Source organism: Schistocerca serialis, chromosome 4, assembly GCF_023864345.2.
Source record: "Schistocerca serialis cubense isolate TAMUIC-IGC-003099 chromosome 4, iqSchSeri2.2, whole genome shotgun sequence".
Taxonomy (NCBI): domain Eukaryota; kingdom Metazoa; phylum Arthropoda; class Insecta; order Orthoptera; family Acrididae; genus Schistocerca; species Schistocerca serialis.
The window spans coordinates 19,565,256-19,587,126 of record NC_064641.1 but is presented as its reverse complement, the minus strand read 5'-3'; the positions used below and the strand labels follow the sequence as shown (position 1 = coordinate 19,587,126).

The window sequence follows — 21,871 nt, the reverse complement described above, 5'->3', positions numbered from 1 at the left end:
GAGTCTGCTACACAATCTGCAACTTGTCATGGCTTTGATGTTTTTGTCCCCCTTTTTTGTGGTGTGGTAACATGCTGATTTCTACCACTTTTGTCACTTCACAGGAATTTTCTGCGATTTTTCGAACTTGCTCAGTATTCTCGCCGCCATACTGAGTTGTAGACTGTGTAGCAGCATAAACATTCAATAGCTTCATGTAAGAAGGAAAATAAAGTAACGCACTGAAGATAGCACAAACAAAAGTTGAAACATGTGTTGGTAAAACAAAACTCCAAAGGTCTCTTCATAAAACTGAATTCCTCATCCAATAACCTTTTACAATATTCAGTTACCGTTTATATTTCGTCCCAAAATCTTGTTTGTGTGTTATTTAACGTGGATCGCGAAAGCAGAACGTTGTTACTGAGTTTATATACTGCAAAATCTAAAAATAAATATTTTATCTTACAAACGTGAAGAAATTAAATTATATGAACAACGTATTTCACCAAATATCCAGCTTTCGTCTTTGAGAAAAATAACGCAAAAAGTGAAATCAGAGTGTTTTTATAAGTTAAGAGATACATAACGCCAAAGAGAATAAGATAGGGCTGATCGTCTGCATATTATGTAAGTACCTAAAGCATAAAATATTGACAAAGGTTCAAACAGTATAAATTTTATTTAAAGAACGGAAACAGATGTACATCAGAGCAGACTAAATCAAAGACTACAAATTATCAATTTAATAAATTTTTTGAAGGTGAACAACATCTCTGGGATTAATTATAAAACACAACGCTGTAGTACCAAAAAGAAAACACTGCTCTAATGCTTTTTTTATTACGTCGTCATACAAATTGTAAAACTATCGTAATTGTAATAAAAATTATTCTCGGCAAGCATCTGCTAAGAAAGAAAGATTATACATACTGTAGCAAAATATATGTGCAAGAAATATAATGTTCGAGGATCGCCAACATATGGTATCTTAAAACGAGGCGTATCATGGTAACTATCAAGTAATCCATCCTAGGAAAGAAATTGGTCTAGATGGAATTCAAACCCAGCTCGTAAATACATCATTATAATATTTTACAAACATCAAGAATGCTATCCTCAAATATTGGTATTTTCTTGCACTTTGGAAATTGGGAAAGGTCCTGATGTTCAGTAAGTCAGGGAAAGCCGACTCCATCCCACAAAATTACAGGCTGAGCTCTTTCAGCAGTGTTCTTGAGTAAATAATTCAGAAACATATCACTGGCACTGTATCAGTGTCCTGAGCCCAGACAAACTCCAATTCCAGAATCACCTCGCCACAACACAATTTCTCCGCACAACACGTGGCAGCAATAAAAAAGAACCAGAGGCACTGTTTTCCTTGACCGCCGAACGTATTAGCCATAACAGCTTCATGTGCCAACTCGCTAGAATTCCGCACAGGTTCAGGTTCATATGTGTCACTCACAGGGGCTGCGAGAGATTCGGGGTAAACAATCAACACTTCATGGTAAACAGGAGGGAGCACCTCACGGCAATGTACTGGAGTTCCACGCATTAAGCCTCCACGACAATGTGATGGCAGTCATCCACACCAATGACAAATCTACCCTGGCACAGTACTGGAAATTACCAAACATCATCTCAGGCCGGCCGAAGTGGCCGTGCGGTTCTAGGCACTGCAGTCTGGAACCGCGAGACCGCTACGGTCGCAGGTTCGAATCCTGCCTCGGGCATGGATGTGTGTGATGTCCTTAGGTTAGTTAGGTTTAACTAGTTCTAAGTTCTAGGGGACTAATGACCTCAGAAGTTGAGTCCCATAGTGCTCAGAGCCATTTGAACCATCATCTCAGCTTACAGACAGGATTGAAAAGTCTCAGGCACTGGTTGGAGAAATGGTGAGTTTAGTAAGTGGAAGTTAATTCTGTTTACAAACAGACTGCATCCTCTCCCCTCCCACATGCACGCACACGCACACACACACACACACACACACACACACACACACACACACACACACATATGCACAAGCACAAACAGTGTAGATAAATCACATTACACAAACATTTTTCTGTGACGATTAGCTACCTCGGCGTCAAGTTGAACTGGAGGAAATTGAAACCAGAGTTTAAGTCAGACTTTTCTAATTGTACCTCATGCTCAACTGCCAAAGTGCACTGAATGGCAGCATGGCTAGTACATGTATGTAACTCTCATTATAAGGCTGATGACGTACGTAGGAGCAGTCTGGGAATACCGAACAACAACAGATCTTCTTCCCCTGCACTTGATTAATTGCGAGCAATGTCCCACGACACACACACACACACACACACACACACACACACACACGCACACACACACAACAATGGACCACTCGACTGTACAGGGATATGAGACACTCCAAAGCTCTACGTAGCTCGCTATGTGCTTCGCATCACACCTTTCTACTGTACATGCTTTTCTCTCAAAAATAATCTGTGGTGAACTTCTGTTCTTGATCAAGAGACGCTGACTAAACACAAGCTGTACATGTTCGTCATCCTTTGTTCATTCATCTCAAAAACATAAAATTTTAATATTCATTGCATCTTTACACATCCCCATGTATCGTTTATTTTGCGTACATTACCTGAAGAAGAAGAATAGTATAAAACAACTGAGGGCAGCAAACGAGAGGGAATAGTTCCAATTGGGCAGCGCCCAAGGCACCAGACCAGCAAGCATCATTCCAACAGCCATGCTGCAGCACGCATAGCGGTTGACTGCAGTGCGGTGCTTGATATCAGTTAGCTCCAAACCTGAAACACGAGGAAGCATCGTCAAATGCTTTCAGTATTACGTATCAAATAACACAGACTTCACTTCAAAAATGTTTCGGAGGATATTCTATAGTGCACTTGCAGGACAGACACCATAGCACTGTGTATACTTCCACAATAAATAACTTTTAATGCAAGCCTAAAACTGTAAACGAGCAGTGTTTGCTAGACCAAGCCACATTTTATACTCCATTCTAGTACGAATGGTGTTGTTGTTGATGTTGTCATCAGTCCAGAGACTGGTTTGATGCAGCACTCCACGCTACTCTATCCTGCGCAAGCTTCTTAATCTCCAAGTCACTTCTTCAACCTACATTCTTCTGAATCCGCTTAGTGTATTCATCTCTTGGTCTCCCTCTACAATTTTTACCCTCCACACTGCCTTCCAATACTAAATTGGTGATCCCTTGATGCATCAGAACATGTCCTATTAACCGATCTCTTACTCTAGTCAAGTTGTACCACAAATTGCTCTTCTCCCCAATTCTATTCAGTACCTCCTCATTAGTTACACGATCTACCCACCTAATCTTCAGCATCCTTGTGCAGCACATTATTTTGAAAGCTTCAATTCTCTTCTTGTCTAAACTAGTGATCGTCCATGTTTCAATTCCATACACAGCTACACTACATAGAAATACTTTCAGAAACGACTTACTGATACTTAAATCTATACTCGATGTTAACAAATTTCTCTTCTTCAAAAAGGCTTTCCTTGCCATTGCCAATCTACATTTTATATCCTCTCTACTTCGATCATCATCAGTTATTTTACTCCCCAAATAGCAAAACTCATCTACTACTTTAAGTGTCTGATTTCCTAATCTAATCACCTTTACACTTGGTGTGCGTGATTTTTCAGGACCACTTGTGTATTATTTGTTACAGTTAGCTTGTCATCTGCAACCAAACATAATTTCTCGTCAGTATCGTTTTGTTGCAGATGACAAGCAACCTGTAATAAATAATACACAAGTGGTTCTGAAAAATCACGCGCACCAAGGTATTAACCAAAAGAAACGAACTATTCTTTGAACTAAATATCCACATAATTTTGTAATCATTTAGTAAAAGTGTTCACATTGCAGAATAAATGAAACGGAAACCCACTAATGATGGCACAGTGGTGCTGAAACATGTTTGGGCAGTGAGAAAAAACGGTGTTTTGCATAACTGGTGGACCTCACATTCTACAATTCTGGTTTAATATTGCACTGCGTTGGCTTGTTGCTGAGATTGTTGTGAAAGTTGAATCTGTCTTTTTGACACTTACCAACAGACAAGACAGATTCTATCATAGGCCCAGCCGCAGCTGACACGAGGGATTCTGCCAGGATGAAGAGGGGCAGCACGTGTGGAGCGAGGACGACCAGCACTCTGCTGACCACGTGGGCTGACAGGCACAGCAGCTGCTGGGGGCGCCGGCCGTACCTGTCGGCAGCAAGAGTCAGCTCAACCTGCATCTCGAGGTGCTGGGCAATCCAGCTAGCAGATAAAGTCCGGTCCCAGGTTCGAATCCTGCCTCGGGTTCAAAATGGTTCAAATGGCTCAGAGCACTATGGGACTTAACAGCTATGGTCATCAGTCCCCTAGAACTTAGAACTACTTAAACCTAACTAACCTAAGGACAGCACACAACACCCAGTCATCACGAGGCAGAGAAAATCCCTGACCCCACCGGTAATCGAACCCGGGAACCCGGGCGTGGGAAGCGAGAACGCTACCGCACGACCACGAGCTGCGGACCTGCCTCGGGCATGGATGTGTGTGATGTCCTTAGGTTAGTTAGGTTTAATTAGTTCTAAGTTCGAGGGGTCTGATGACCTCAGATGTTAAGTCCCATAGTGCTCAGGGCCATTTGATAAAGTCCCATTATCATGTGCTGACACTTATTATCAGAAATATTCCTTTTATTTGTTGATGAACTTTGTGCTTGGGACAGAAAAGATCAGAAACTGGAGTAACCGTGACCTTAGATGGATTACAAGTGACTGTTAACACTTTCGACACTATGCCCGTACGCCATATGGGCGCCCGTGTATCGGCCGTGTGGACGGCGCCCTTATCCTGTACGGGCGCAGCTTTTCCATTCACGGAAATGTGTTTCCCCATATACTACGCAACTTTCGACTGTGAGATAGCCGTAGCAGTTCTTATTTTGTCCGCTAGATGCAGCAGGAATCGATTTACAGGTGTGCCTTCACTGAACACATTGTAGGTTCAGATGATTCAAATGGCTCTGAGCACTATGGGACTTAACATCTAAGGTCATCAGTCCCGTAGAACTTAGAACTACTTAAACCTAAGGACATCACACACATCCATGCCCGAGGCAGGATTCGAACATGCGACTTTTGTGGTCGCGCGGTTCCAGACTGAACCACCTAGAACTGCTCGGCCACACCGCACATTGTAGCAACATCAGAACATACTACCTGTGGGAACTCTCACGAAGAACAGAAAGGGCATGCCAGCGAGTTTCAAAGGTAGGAAGTTAAAGATTTTTTCATTTTTTTTAAAAATAAAACAAAACGTATATTCCAGGCTCAAGTGGAAAAACAACATGATATACATTGGGCCTCCACAAAACATCAGGCAACCGCCAAAGAGATTTCATTATGTTCAAAAGAACATTAGAGCCAAACATTATTGAGCCGTGGGAAAATTTGCTGTTTTGAAGAGCGCGCTGCAGCGCGTAGTGTGAAGCAGTCGTCCTCCATTTCTGGCGGTGGCGCCGCTGTGGCAGTCTCAGCTTTGGTGTCTCCCTCTGGTGGGAAAGGGGAAAGGCTACCTGTTCACGTGCATTTAATGCGCGCTATGAGCTCGCCAGTCGGGCAGTCTGGGCCAGTCTCTCGTCCCCAGCTTGCTAGTCTGTCTCTCATCCGCATTTGTTAGGCATTAAGAGAACTCAGCGTGTGGTCGCCCGGTCGGGGCTTAGTTCCTGCATCTGAGTCTGCGCGTTACGCCGCCAATCTGCTCGAGTTTGCTCAGGCAATGGTCATTGGCGGTTGGATCGATCGGTTGGTCGGTCGCGCACTAAGACACAAGATGACTTGTCCGTCTTGAGCGTCGGCGCATGTGAGGTCGCCACGTGAGTCCAGTGGGCCGTGGCGTGTAGCAAGGGGCAGTGACTTCGCGGTCGACACGAGAGCAACAGGAGTCAACACATGACATCGGTCTGGCTGGTGTGAGCTGCGACGCCGTGAGACGGGATATCGGCGCACCTTCCTGCGTCCGTTGAAGTGGCTGGCAGCAGACGGTTCGGGAGAGCGATTTGGGGGTGCTGCGCCAGGTCTTCTCGAGAAATCGCAGTTTATTAGAAGTTAAGTGATTGGTGATACGTTGTTTGCTTTACCCTTGTTACATTCTACTTGTTTTCTTGGTGAGGTCACCAGCCATTTTGCTTTGGGGTCGTCCGACCATTGTTCTCCGTTTGCCCACCTCCGGGGAAGGTAGTTGTTTATAAATTGGGTGGTCCGTTTTTCCCTTGTGGAGTAGGGGTGGGTTAAAGCAACCTGCGGTTTGGGTTGTTTGGTAATCTCCCTATCAATTTACCATACGTTAGTAGCTGCCTCTGTCATGTTTGTCGGGTTTGGTGTGTTAACAAATTTATTGCTTGGAGTGTAATGGCCTAATACCTGAAATATGTTTTGATCTTTGGAAACTTTGATATTATTGCCTGTGATCTTGAGAGGCAGTATCTGTGTACTGTAGAGCATCTTAACTATTGTTTTGCCAACCTTGTAGAATTTTACATAAGATTGCATTTCATGGGCTTTTATTTAAATGATCATTTTAGTATATAAAGTTGCCACACTTTCACTATAAGACTTTTCTTAGAAGTTAAAATCAAGTTGCACCTTCGGTGGCAAGGCTAATATTTCAATTGTTAGTGTTTTGTACCATTTCCATCCCACCTACGGGGGTGGGGGCATAGTTTGTGTGCTTGTGTAAATTTTTAAAACTCTTAGTTTAAAGTTATCTGGTGTATTGCAGATTTGCACCAGTGTAGTCTTTCAGACGCTGTTGTGAGCGGTCGTGACTACGGCCGTGTCAAAAGGGGCGGCAAGTTTCTCTGCCCGAAAGCTCATACAGTCAAAACTTGTTTCTTTCTACTCACAAAACTCTCCAACCGACGATGGTTGACGGAATGATGGGTGTGCATTCTACTTATGTTTACATTTGTCCTCTATCAACGTCAGCACGTGGATGTGTTCCATTAGCTTGAGTACCTGTACTAAGCACTGGGAGCGTCAACGTCAATGTTGTATTACGTAATTAATCACGCTGTGTTTCAGTGGATGGTACACTGTGATACATTTCTGAATAGTTCTTTATGAGGGGATATGAATTACCGAATAAAAAATACAGGATGCCATTAAAAAAAGTCATATCGTTGTTCATATCTTTGTAAAAAAACAAAGCTACAATAAAGGCAATCATGCCGATTGATGTCTCCCTGACGGCTAAAGAACATTTGCTTGAAACATTTTGTAATTTGCATCTGGACAAACAGTTATTTAGGATGGTCAAGATAAATGGGACACCCTGTATATAAAACCAAGCGTATTTCCTAAACTGTAATGTATGAGGTTTAAAATGATGTATATATATGTACCTCTGAGATGCTTCATTAATGTGTAATTATTCTTTAATTTTACAATATAATCGCCAGTTATCAGGAGAAAGAAAACTGGCGTTCTACGGATTGGAGCATGGAATGTCAGATCCCTTAATCGGGCAGGTAGGTTAGAAAATTTAAAAAGGGAAATGGATAGGTTGAAGTTAGATATAGTGGGAATTAGTGAAGTTCGGTGGCAGGAGGAACAAGACTTCTGGTCAGGTGACTACAGGGTTATAAACACAAAATCAAATAGGGGTAATGCAGGAGTAGGTTTAATACTGAATAGGAAAATAGGAATGCGGGTAAGCTACTACAAACAGCATAGTGAACGCATTATTGTGGCCAAGATAGATACGAAACCCACACCTACTACAGTAGTACAAGTTTATATGCCAACTAGCTCTGCAGATGACGAAGAAATTGAAGAAATGTATGATGAAATAAAAGAAATTATTCAGATTGTGAAGGGAGACGAAAATTTAATAGTCATGGGTGACTGGAATTCGAGTGTAGGAAAAGGGAGAGAAGGAAACATAGTAGGTGAATATGGATTGGGGCTAAGAAATGAAAGAGGAAGCCGCCATGTAGAATTTTGCACAGAGCACAACATAATCATTACTAACACTTGGTTTAAGAATCATGAAAGAAGGTTGTATACATGGAAGAACCCTGGAGATACTAGAAGGTATCAGATAGATTATATAATGGTACGACAGAGATTTAGAAACCAGGTTTTAAATTGTAAGACATTTCCAGGGGCAGATGTGGACTCTGACCACAATCTATTGGTCATGACCTGTAGATTAAAACTGAGGAAACTGCAAAAAGGTGGGAATTTAAGGAGATGGGACTTGGATAAACTGAAAGAACCAGAGGTTGTACAGAGTTTCAGGGAGAGCATAAGGGAACAATTGACAGGAATGGGGGAAAGAAATACAGTAGAAGAAGAATGGGTAGCTTTGAGGGACGAAGTAGCGAAGGCAGCAGAGGATCAAGTAGGTAAAAAGACGAGGGCTAGTAGAAATCCTTGGGTAACAGAAGAAATATTGAATTTAATTGATGAAAGGAGAAAATACAAAAATGCAGTAAATGAAGCAGGCAAAAAGGAATACAAACGTCTCAAAAATGAGATCGACAGGAAGTGCAAAATGGCTAAGCAGGGACGGCTAGAGGACAAATGTAAGGATGTAGAGGCCCATCTCACTAGGGGTAAGATAGATACTGCCTACAGGAAAATTAAAGAGACCTTTGGAGATAAGAGAACGACTTGTATGAATATCAAGAGCTCAGATGGAAACCCAGTTCTAAGCAAATAAGGGAAAGCAGAAAGGTGGAAGGAGTATATAGAGGGTCCATACAAGGGCGATGTACTTGAGGACAATATTATGGAAATGGAAGAGGATGTAGATGAAGATGAAATAGGAGATATGATACTGCGTGAATAGTTTGACAGAGCACTGAAAGACCTGAGTCGAAACAAGGCCCCCGGAGTAGACAACATTCCATTGGAACTACTGACGGCCTTGGGAGAGCCAGTCCTGACAAAACTCTACCATCTGGTGAGCAAGATGTATGAAACAGGCTTCAAGAAGAATATAATAATTCCAATCCCAAAGAAAGCAGGTGTTGACAGATGTGAAAATTGCCGAACTATCAGTTTAATAAGTCACAGCTGCAAAATACTAACACGAATTCTTTACAGACGAATGGAAAAACTAGTAGAAGCCAACCTCGGGGAAGATCAGTTTGGATTCCGTAGAAACACTGGAACACGTGAGGCAATACTGACCTTACGACTTATCTTAGAAGAAAGATTAAGGAAAGGCAAACCTACGTTTCTAGCATTTGTAGACTTAGAGAAAGCTTTTGACAATGTTGACTGGAATACTCTCTTTCAAATTCTAAAGGTGGCAGGGGTAAAATACAGGGAGCGAAAGGCTATTTACAATTTGTACAGAAACCAGATGGCAGTTATAAGAGTCGAGGGACATGAAAGGGAAGCAGTGGTTGGGAAGGGAGTAAGATAGGGTTGTAGCCTCTCCCCGATGTTGTTCAATCTGTATATTGAGCAAGCAGTGAAGGAAACAAAAGAAAAATTCGGAGTAGGTATTAAAATTCATGGAGAAGAAATAAAAACTTTGAGGTTCGCCGATGACATTGTAATTCTGTCAGAGACAGCAAAGGACTTGGAAGAGCAGTTGAATGGAATGGACAGTGTCTTGAAAGGAGGATATAAGATGAACACCAACAAAAGCAAAACAAGGATAATGGAATGTAGTCTAATTAAGTCCTTTAATGCTGAGGGAATTAGATTAGGAAATGAGGCACTTAAAGTAGTAAAGGAGTTTTGCTATTTGGGGAGCAAAATAACTGATGATGGTCGAAGTAGAGAGGATGTAAAATGTAGGCTGGCAATGGCAAGGAAAGCGTTTCTGAAGAAGAGAAATTTGTTAACATCCAGTATTGATTTAAGTGTCAGGAAATCATTTCTGAAAGTATTCGTATGGAGTGTAGCCATGTATGGAAGTGAAACTTGGATGATAAATAGTTTGGACAATAAGAGAATAGAAGCTCTCGAAATGTGGTGCTACAGAAGAATGCTGAAGATTATATGGGTAGATCACATAACTAATGAGGAAGTATTGAATAGGATTGGGGAGAAGAGAAGTTTGTGGCACAACTTGACCAGAAGAAGGGATCGGTTGGTAGGACATGTTTTGAGGCATCAAGGGATCACCAATTTAGTATTGGAGGGCAGCGTGGAGGGTAAAAATCGTAGAGGGAGACCAAGAGATGAATACACTAAGCAGATTCAGAAGGATGTAGGTTGCAGTAGGTACTGGGAGATGAAAAAGCTTGCACAGGATAGAGTAGCATGGAGAGCTGCATCAAACCAGTCTCAGGACTGAAGACCACAACAACAACAACAATCGCCAGTTCATCTACGCAGTCGAAGAGCAGAGTTATCAGTGCTGAATGTGTTACATGTAGTTACGAAACACCATCAACTAGGCGAAACATGCTTGTGAAGAATGAAGAAGAGCTGAAATGGTTCAGGGGACAAGGCATACGACCTGTTTCATAAAGTAGATACTGTTGAGGAGAAAATAATTCAATTTCTCACCTTCGTCAGTCTATTCCGTTTCCTCACAGCCCGTGCTCAACAATACAGTCAGCAGCTCATGGTCTCGTGCTTCACAATGCTGACTCTCGATCAAGGAGCTCTGTATTCGATTTCTGGCCGGGTCGGGGATTTTATCCACTGGAGACTGGGTGCGCGTGGGTTGCCCTCATAATTATTTCATCATCATCGATGCGCAAGTCTCGGAAGTGGCGTCGAATAAAAACAAATACTTGCGCCTGTTGGCCGAACTTCCCAGAATGGGACTTCTGGCCAACAGTGCTACACGCACATTTCATTTCAACGAAAATACACAGAATACCTTGTGAAGCTTATACCTGTGATTGCACTGATGGGCCAAAGCATTATGACCAGCTGTTTAATAGTGTCTTGATATCCCTTTGGAGCGCATATATCAGCGATTGTACGTGGCATGGATTTGCCTGATAGCATCCCGAATGTATTCCATCGAGCTCATGCTCAAAATGAGTTCACAATCATGCTTCTCTAACCACTGCAGTACGATTCTGGCATTGTAACACAGACAGTTATGCTGGTGGAAGATGTCGTTGCCTTCCGGGAAGACATTAAGCGAGAAGGGATATAGGTGGTCCACAGCACTAAACATGCAATCCACATATGTCAGATACCTTCGACAGTACCACAGGGTCCATGAAAACCCACATCAGTGTCCAGTGTAGCATAATACTTCCTCCACCAGCCTGCGTCCATGGGACAGTATGTTGAGGATGTTGGTGGAGTAACTTGCGAACACATGGAGGTCACCTACTACAGAGAATCCATGTTCAACAATGTGCACTATATGGTATGCTCCAAAACCTTGTGTCTGCATCACCTTTGTGCTCTGTCTTCAGATCTCCCGCAGATCGCTGCCCATTCTTTTCAATGGGCAAGCTTCCGATGATGATTTTTGGTTTGTGGGGCGCTCAACTCCGCCTGTACAAATTCCCAACCATTGCTCAGCCCAATCTCGCCACTTTCATGAATGAGGATGATGAGGAAAATACAACACCCAGTCATCTCGAGGTAGGTGAAAATCCCTGACCCCGCCGGGAATCGAATCCGGGACCCCATGCTCGGGAAGCGAGAACGCGACCGCGAGACCACGAGCTGTGGACACAAACTTCTTACCTCCAGTTCTGTGACAAGGTATGGACATTCGAAACCTTGTCACCTACTCATGGTTCTACAGTCATTCATCCATTTTCCGTAGATACAACAGTAGCACGTGAACAGCTGACCTGCTACACCGTTTCCAAGATGCTTGTTCCCAGGTATAGTGTCATAACAGTCTGCACTTTGTTGAGTCACGTATCTCAGTGGATTTCCCTATTTGCGCCCCACTTATACTGAGGTGACAAACGTCATGGGATGGCTCCTAATATCATGTCAGACATGCTTTTCGGCAGTGTAGCGCAGCAACTCGACGTGGTATTGACTAAAAAAGTCGTTGGAAATCAACTGTAGAAATACTGAGCCATGCTGGCACTATATATATACATAACTGCGAAAGTGTTGCCGGTGCAGGATTTTGTGCACAAACTGACAATCAAGAACAACTGTGGCCCAGTCACATGGCACATTGTGATCCATAAAAATTCCATCGTTGTTTCGGAACGTGAAGTACATGAAAGGCTGCAAATAGTCTCCAAGAAGCCGAACACAACCATTTCCAGTCAATGGCTGGTTCAGTTGGATCAGAGGACACAGTCCATACCTTGTAAACACAACTCATACAAATATGAAGCCACCACCATCTTGGAAAGTGCATTGTTGACAAGTTGGGTGCGTGGCTTCGTTGGGTCTGCTCACACTCGATCCTAACATCACCATTTACTACGTGAAATCAGGACTCATCTCACGTAGCCAAGGTTTCGCAGTCGCCTAGGGTCCAACTGATAATATCATTACCCCATGAGAGCCACTGAAGGCGACGTCGTGATGCTAACAAAGGCACTCGCGTCAGTCGTCTGCTGTCTCGACCCATTAACGTCAAATTTCACCGCACTGTCTCAGCGGTTGGGCTCGTCGTACGTCCCACACTGATTTCTGCGGTTATTTCACGCAGTGTTGCTTGTCTGTTAGCACTGACAGCTCTACGCAAACACCGCTGCTCTCGGTCGTTAGGTGAAGGCCGTCGGTGAGAGGTAATGCCTGAAATGTGGTATTCTCATCACATCTTGGCGCTGTGCATCTCGGAATATTGTAATCCCTAACGATTTCCGTAATGGAATGACCCATGTGTCTATTTCCAATTACCATTCCGCGTTTAAAGTCTGTTAATTCCGGTCGGGCGGCCATAATTACATCGGATAATTTTTCACACTATCATCTCTGGACAAATGACAGCTTCGTCAATGTTTTGACCTTTTATACCCAGTCTATGCGATACTACCGCCATCTGTATGTGTACATGACGTACGCCCACGACTTATTTCAAGTCAGTGTATGTACGAGGGGACTCGAAAACGTAAGTTATGCATTATTTCCGCAGGTCAAGTAGCTTTTGTTGAATGCTGCATTACACTTCGAAGTGACTCAGATAAATGACAGTATTTTGCCACATAGTCACCAAATCTCTGCACACAACCGTCGGAACATTTTACCAGTCGTTGAGTTCCTTGACGATAGAAATCCTCTCCTTGGTCCTGCAGTCATTCAAGAATCCCTATGTGAAAAATCTGCCCCCCCCCCCCTCCCCAGAAGTCTTTTCAGCTTGCTGAAAGGATGGAAAGATCTGGACTTCTCGGTCAGCATCGCTCATGTCTGTGCGGCATTGGTCAAATTTTTTGCGGCATTTCCTTGCTTCTGGGCGAGACATTGCTTGTGGTCCATATAGCGCCAGAATTTCACAGTGAATCTGTATGCAATTTAGGCCTTTTGCGCACAAGATTCGTTCTCTTCCATGGACTTGAACTTTGGAGTACATTTGTAGATGTCGCTTCAGTTCCATCGTACACTGTGATGCATCGGTTACCCGTACTGCAGCACAACTCTGTCTACAGGAAACCCGGAACTCTCAACTGACTATGTCTTTTTGGAAATTCGTGGTAAGTTCCCATGGGACCAAACTACTGAGGTCATCGGTCCATAGGCTTACGCTCTGCTTAATCTAACTCAAACTAACTTACGCTAAGGACAACATGTGACGGTACGTCACATAAATGGACATTTGGAGAAAGGGAAAACAAGTTTTTGTTATGAGACGAGTGAAATAATAAATTATCTAAAGACTAAGTACGTCTGCGCGATGTATAACAAATAGTAAAGAACGTAAGTTATAATTATCAAAACACAGTTTTTTAGTATAATCTCTGTGTAATATAGGCCATGAAGATCAGAGACAATGCTTTGATTGAACCAGCTCTCCTGTTTTGTTTCGTCTAGCGGTAGACCGCCATTGTAGTGCTGTTTGACAATTAACGTAAGTTTTATCTGAATTTTTGAAAAGTGTATTATGGACTTAGTTGTCACCTCTCAAGAGCGCAACCATTAATTATAGTTAACGACATTTTTACAGAACTTCGTAGTGCAGGGAGCTCATCTCCCCTAGCAGGATTTAGTCGGCAATTACGCTGACGATTCATGTTATTAAATGTAAATGCGAGAGACTTCTCAATTTTGATCTTTCATTAATTTCAAAGTTAAAGACAGTAGTGATAGATTTCATTTAATAAAATTCACAGCACTGAATGAGTTCAGTATGTTTCATTTTGGCCGCCTAACGGCAGATGAGGAACTCTCCAGTTTCGCCTTGCAAATAATGAACAAGAAATATTGAAAATCATTACATTCCGCAATATCTCAGTTAATATTTGTGTAGTTTGGTATATAAATAACCAGTAGCCCCTGAGACCCATGTTAATAATTACAGTTTGCGTAAGAATACGCAAATTTTCTTTTCTAAATAACAACGCTCACGCAAACTATTTATTAGAAGGCAGTGAGTTGCGCGTTGTGTTTAAAAAATATTATATCGTACGTACTTCGGTGCAGCCGATGTCCGTACGAGTGTTATCGTGGTGTAAGTTAACAAAAAGTCTCATGCTAGCCCATAATATTTAAAGCTACCCCAACCAACATAATTATAAAAATAAAAATATATAATTATCCCGTGATAAAGCGCCCCCACACCCACACGCACACACGCTACCGACCAGTGCTACCCTCGACACCCACTGGTCGTGATTGTTTATATCCTCTTTCTGACCGTAATCGAGACGGACGATCGACCATCTTTGACTGGATCCCAGGTCACATCGGGGATCCCAGTGAACGAACATGCTGATCTGTTGGCTAATTTAGGTAACAGGATGACGACTTTGGAGTTGGGGGTGCCGGAACTGGGCCTGTGGTCGACTCCCCACCACCAGTTGAACACTGATTGGGGTGCCCTACTTTCTCCGTAAAGACTGCGAGAAATAAAGGCGACCACGGCCATGTGGCAGTCTTCCCTTCGTGCTTCTCACGGAGAATCTGCCATTCTCTGTGAGCTTCACATTGGCTACGCTTGGCTCACCCAAGGCCACAGCCTATGGCGTGAGGATCCACCCCCACTGTCAGTGTGGTGCCAATCTGATGGGTGCTGAGTGCCTACATCCTACTGGAGTGCCCTAATCTGACCTCCCCCCCCCCACACACACACAGACACAGTGTAACCCTAAACTTGTAGATACACTGCCTCTGGTGCTAGTGGATGGCGTCAGAGTCGCTGATCTGGTTTTAAATTTTAGCAGTGAAGGTGGTTTCTACTCGTCTCTGTGAGGGAGGGCATAATGGCCTTGGCAGTCTCTTGAGGGGTGGGAGGGATTCCCCGTAGCCTGCTCGGACCCAGGGGGTACGTGGCTGCCCTTGATCGCTGGCCCAGCCTGGCTTTTGGCCTTCCCACATTTCAAGTTCTTACTCTTTTACTCGTATGTCGTTGGTTTACTATCTCGTCGTCGCTGTTGTCTTTCCTGAGGTTTTATAAACTTGTCTGTGTTGCTAGTTTCTGTTGTGATAATAGAGTGAGAGTAAAAGCCAGTCGCATGCAGAGGGTGCATCTCCCACCACATAACATGTTTTGGGGGCCTCCAACTACTGTCTGGGCGGAGCAATACACACACTTTCTCCCATCTACCCTTCACTCACTTCTACTTGCATGTATCTCTAAATTTTATTGATTCTCAGTTACAGTGGGTTCATCAGGATTTGCCTTCTGTGTCCTTCCTGTGAGGAACCACCCGGCTTGACACATATACGATGGAGCGACTGATAACGTCGTAGTTTGGTCTCTCAAACTCCATCAATCCAAGGGACATCACAGTAAAAGCAAAATCAATAGCTGCTTATACAATAAAATTCTTCGTAAGGATTTAGTTTCTAATAACATAATGGAGCACATCAAACAAATTTTTATCCACATTAAGAAATCGTCAGTTGGTACTGCCCTAAAGGTCTGGTTATGATTAAAGAACATGAACATTCTTTATTTACATATAGCACGAAAAAATGAATCGAAAACTCAAAATAACTCTTTCTACCTGGGAATAAATATGTGTTATGAACAGCCCAAGGGAAATAAGAGGACAACTAAAATTATAAATTTACAAATACATCTTACATAATTATTGTATATATTATATTTCCTTATAGAACAGAGTATGGATTGGTAGAAAAAAATTAATAGCAAAACATTTTATTGGCTGTGATCCAGCAACTATAAGCCATTTAATTACAGGACGTATATACACCCATTACGGTTGCACTAAATTTTGTCAACTGACTACGATTTCGATTGCACTAGGGCAATCTTCCTCAGAAAAAAAAGTTACATGGAATACATGCAATCACACCATGGTTTCTGTTTGGCGAGAGCGCTTTTGCTCAGACGTTTTAAACCATGGTTTCGATGTAAGTTTCTATTCTGATTAAGATTGCCCTACTGCAATCGAAACCGTGGTCGGTTGCACAAAATTTTGTGCCTGTATATACGTCCTGTAATTTAACAGTAAAAAATTGATTCTACAGCATACTGACACAGTGCAGTACATGGTACTGAAATATCTTAAATGTTAGGTCAATGATGTGTAATATTAATCTACTTTCAGCTTCTTGAGCTCAACTTAGTATTTATTATAGAAAAATGTGAAGGATAGCTGTGTGTGTGTGTGTGTGTGTGTGTGTGTGGACGCAAAAAAGCGCTGTAAAATTCTTATGAAACTAAACCCTTAAGTAGCTTTGGCTTCTATGTACGAATAAGATTAACCTTTGATTTTCTCTATTTATTAACATAAATGTGTAATATTGCTGTAAAAAAAGATCCATGGTGCATTAACATGTAACTGACTTCACCACAGTGCCTGCAGAAAAAGACACAATGCGGAAATGCAATGTAGTTTGTGTGACATATAGGAACACGTCGACGATAATAATAATGTACTTTTATTATAATGACTGAAACGGTAGCGACTTGTGAAGAATGTACCACCTATTTGTCGTTATTGAAAAACCTATCAAAACTTCTAAAAATACCTCAACTTCTTATTTACTAAAAATAATCAGTTTGTCTTTTAGTGAATTAATCAAAATTATTAAGTGATTCATGATGGGTGAAACCAGCCTTAAAAAATAGCTACGCACATGTCTCCTATGTAGCCAAACAGTAACCCCAGGGCCACTCCAATAATCTGTGAGTAGAACAAGACGTCATTGACGGCCTGCCGGTTGTCGCAGACCCAGTTCATCTGTGACGTCACCGTCAGGGAGAACCACGTGTCGTCATACTCCCAGCCGTGCTGGCACTTCACAGGTTCCCTGCTGCCGTCAAAGTCCGTCACATCGCTCTGGTTGTACATCAGGCACTTGCTGAACGAGGCCCCTTCCCTGTAACAAGGAGGAAATAGCGGTAGGGCATAAGAGAGGAGCTCACTGCGTACTCGTGTGACGCGAAAACAGTGGAAAACTAAATATCCGAAATAATTACATCCAGACAAGTAGAGAGATTCTTGATATTACTGAAGAACTTTTTGTCGTGTCATATTAACACGCGGCTGTTTTGCGACCTTGAATTGTCTCTTTACGCTGTGAAATGCACAAATGTTTTGAACAGTGGCACATGCGAAAATGTCAATGTATGTGTGTGGAGATGGGTACTAGTTTGGGTAGCCACAAGCAACTGAACGTACTTTCTAAGTACACAGAGTCTTAATATTAGCCTTGATTCTTTTTTTTTTTTCAGCCCTCGTACACAATATTTTCCAGGGGAGCTTAAGAACACGCCTGTAGTAAATGCCCTTTCCATTGTGATTGGGTTGATGGAGCAAGTTCAAATTTGTTGCAGCGCAAGCACCTAACCAGAAGCCGAAATATAATTGTCGACGAACACGCCACGAGGAATAGTTCCTTAGCAGTAGGAGCAGCATCGTTTGTTCTGCACCGACGTAGGTATCTACTGGACGACATGAAACTTCTCAATCAATATGCTGACAGATGTCTGAGAAAAGTTCCAATAGGCATTACCGGAGAAAACAAAAGTATTTCATAAACTGACCTAGAAGGGAAATGTTACACCATGAAGCACCATTCCGATGTATATGATACTGTGGAGATGTTCATCATATGACGAGTTGTTAAATGATTAAACTTTTATTCCTTCCGGAAATGGCGTAAATTAACATCAGTATGAGGTGTGACACCCGATGGAGCCAAGACACATTTGTGTTTATCATGTTGTGGAAGCAAACAGCCTCCTAATGTGGCCATGGGGAACCTCCTGACGTGCCTGAAAGACATGGTGGGTCAGTCACAAAAGTTGCTGGCTAGAGGCCCGTATGAAGTATACGTCTTCCCGCCATGTTTGAGACGTGTTCTGTAGGTGACAAATCAGAGGACTGGTCAAGCCATTCTGAGATTCGTACATTTCTCAAAGTGTTTATGGTGGGAACTGCAGTGTGGGGTCTCGCATTGTCCTGAAACATTGGGACCCTGATCATTAAAATTATGACAAACGTGATTTCAAACAATGGAAAATCCAGGATGGAATGTAGCAATACGAGAGAAGGAAAGTTGCTACTCACCATATAGCGGAGATGCTGAGTAGAGATAGGCACAATAAAAAGATTTATACAATCATAGCTTTCGGCCATTAAGGCCTTTGTCAGCAGTAGATACACACATACACACACACACACACGCACTCACGCAAGCGCAACTTGCACACACGTCTGCAGTCTCAGAGAGCTGAAACTACACTGCCAAGTTTAGTTTCAGCTCACATACGTGACTCTTGCTGACGGACTGTTCTTGTTAAAACTCTTTCTATCTTATTTCTTGTACTGTAAGACCGCCATTTGCAAATGAATTCTACTTGATTTGTAAAAATAAACTGTGTTCAATTTCAATAACTACTTGTCATCTCGAGTTACTTAACTACCTACATTACTAATTTTATTTGCAGATGTTGCCGTATTCTGTAATTAGCATCACCTTCTAGATAAGTCAGTAAAATCTAAGGACTCTACAGCAAGTTGGCCAAAGGGACGTAAACGAAGCACTGTGTAACCACCTCTAAGGCACATTATTGAACCTAAAACCTACGACGTTGCACGTTTACCCGACGCTCTACTAATTCTAACGCAACTTTCAGTATTAATTCTATTAGTCGAAGCTGCTGTTGGAGTTGGCTTAGCATCTCCATGATGCTTTTGCGTTACTGAATTTATAACGAAATGTGCTGCTCTTCTTTGGATCTACTCTTTTTTCTGTACCCATCACATCTGGTGTAGATCGCAGACTTATGAGCAATATTCAAATACTGGTGGAACGAGGGTTTTGTAGGTTATCTTTTCAGAGGGTGGCTGTACTTCCTAGGTCTCTTTCAATGAATCTGGCTGGCGTTTCCCTTATCTGCGATTAGTTTTCCATTGTCGCTCCGCTTTAAATCGCTCCGTACTCTAACTCCTAGATATTTTATTGAAGTAACTGCTTCCAGTGATTATTCTGCAATCGTGTAATAATACAGTAATTTAACTTTCTAACTATTTATGCACAATACGTTATATTTATTTACGTTCATGGTAAACCACCAATTCTTCCAACAAACGTTGATCCTCTAGAGGTCTTCCAGCATTTCGCTCCAATTTTCTAACGTTGTGTCCTTCCTGTACACAACAGCATCATTCACGAAAAGCCTCATGGAACTTCTGACGTTATCAATTAGGTCATTTCAGTATGGGGGGGGGGGGGTTGTTTTAACTTGAGATAACTCAGTATCTGGAAAACGACGCATCGTACGAAAAACATGTTCTTGTTGAAAAGTAAATATTAGTAAGGCTGTGCTACAACCGGCCACCTCCTAACCACACTTCATGCATGGATGGGATCAACTTTGTATTTTCAGATCGGATATCCCCATTTTTATGACATATTCGGATTATTATGTGGTGTTCCCGTGGTGTAGGAGTAGCGTCTTAGATTTGTAACCACAAAGTGCTCGGTCCCTTATTCGAAACTCGGCACCGTTTAAATTTTGATTAATAATCATCACTGGCGGCTGAAGACTTCCGGCATAAGAAGTCACCCTCCTTCTCCCAACGGCCTTGTCAAAGCGGCCGGAGGAACGGACAGAGGTTCAAGGCACCCTCCTGGCTTTGGGGTGGGAAACTTCCCCTACAGAGGGAAGAATCAGCAGTGATCTACGGCATGAGGATGAGGAAGGCGATGGAAACCACTGCATTAAAGACACATGACATGTATCTACAGGACACGTGGACTCTAATTAAAAAGGGTCATGATGATCTCTCTATTGGCAAAAGATTCCGGAATAGTCCCCCATTCGGGTCTCTGGGAGGAGACTGCCAGGGGAGAGGTGACCGTGAGAAAAAGATTCAATAACGAACGAAAGGATAACGTTCTGCTAGTCGGGGCGTAGAATTTCAGAAGTTTGAATGTGGTAGGGAAGCTAGAAAATATGAAAAGGAAAGTGCAAAGGCTCAATCTAGACATAGGAGGGGTCAGTGAAGTGAAATGGAAAGAAAACAAGAATTTCTGGTCAGATCACTATAGGGTAATATCAGTAGCAGCAGAAAATGGTTTAACGGGAACAGGTTTCGTTATAAATAGGAAGGTAGGGCAGAGAGCGTTTTACTGTGAACAGTTCAGTGATAGGGCTTTCTTATCAGAATCGACAGTAAACCTACACCAACAACCGTAGTTCAAGTACACATACCGACGTCGCAAGTTGAAGGTGGAGATGTAGCAAGTATATGAGGATATTGAAAGGGTAACACAGTGCGTAAAGGGAGATGAAAATCTAATAGTCATGGGGGACTGGAATAGAGTTGCAGGGAAAGGAGTAGAAGAAAAGGTTACAGGAGAATGTGGGCTTGGGACAAGGAATGAGAGAGGAGAAAGACTAATTGAGTTCTGTCATAAATGTCTGCTACTAATAGCGAATACTCTGTTGAAGAATCACGAGAGGAGGAGGTATATTTGGAAAAGGCTGGGTAATATGGGAAGATTTCAGTTAGATTACACCGTGGTCAGACAGATATTCCGAAATCGCATACTGGATTGTGAGGAGCATGTATAGACTCAGATCACGATGTAGTAGTGATGAAGAGCAGCCTGAAGTATAAGAGTTTAGTCAGGAGGAATCAACCCGCAAAGAAGTGGGATACGGAATTACTAAGGAGTGACGAGATACGGTTGAGGTTCTCTAAGGCTATAGATACAACAATAAGGAATAGCTCAGCAGGCGGTACAATTGAATAGGAATGGACATCTCTAAAATTGGCAATCACAGAAGCTGGAAAGAAAAAAACGTAGGTACAGAAAGGTAATGCAAAGAAACCAAGGCTAACAGAAGAAATACTTCAGTTGATCGGTGAAAGAAGGAAGTACAAAAATGTTCAAGGAAATTCAAGAATACAGAAATACAACTCGCTGAGGAATGAAATAAACAGGAAGTGCAGGGAAGTGAAGGCGAAATGGCTGCATGAAAAATGTGAAGAAATCGAAAAAGAGATGTTAATTTTAATTTTAATAATCAACAGCCTCAGTTGCACCGTTTACCTAGAATTTACCTAGGTTTCAGTCGGAGTAACCCAACCTTCTTCAGAATAACAGTAACTACCGTTTGTCCATAGTGGACATCGTCAAGCTAAAACTACAAATCCGTAAATTATCGTCAGACTGTAAAAACTTATCTGGAACTGCCTCGGCCCCATTTCGTGACCGCGATGCGGCAGCCACGAGTGCTGTACTGGAACTGACCGTAGCGCCATGAGGCCCGCCTAGGCGGACACAATACCTTGCGCCTGC

The 21,871-nt window shown here is 42.5% G+C and overlaps 1 protein-coding gene across 1 annotated transcript in view; it reads right to left on the bottom strand.

Moving 5' to 3' along the window:
• LOC126473678 (solute carrier family 22 member 7-like) overlaps positions 1-21,871 on the bottom strand; it is a 98,504-nt gene that overhangs the window by 43,089 nt on the left and 33,544 nt on the right. The window contains exons 3-5 of the mRNA XM_050100913.1: positions 17,192-17,434; positions 4,078-4,235; positions 2,615-2,783 (exon numbers count right to left, since the gene is read on the bottom strand). Of these exons, the coding sequence (XP_049956870.1) occupies positions 2,615-2,783; positions 4,078-4,235; positions 17,192-17,434 (570 nt within the window). The remainder of the gene's footprint in view (positions 1-2,614; positions 2,784-4,077; positions 4,236-17,191; positions 17,435-21,871) is intronic.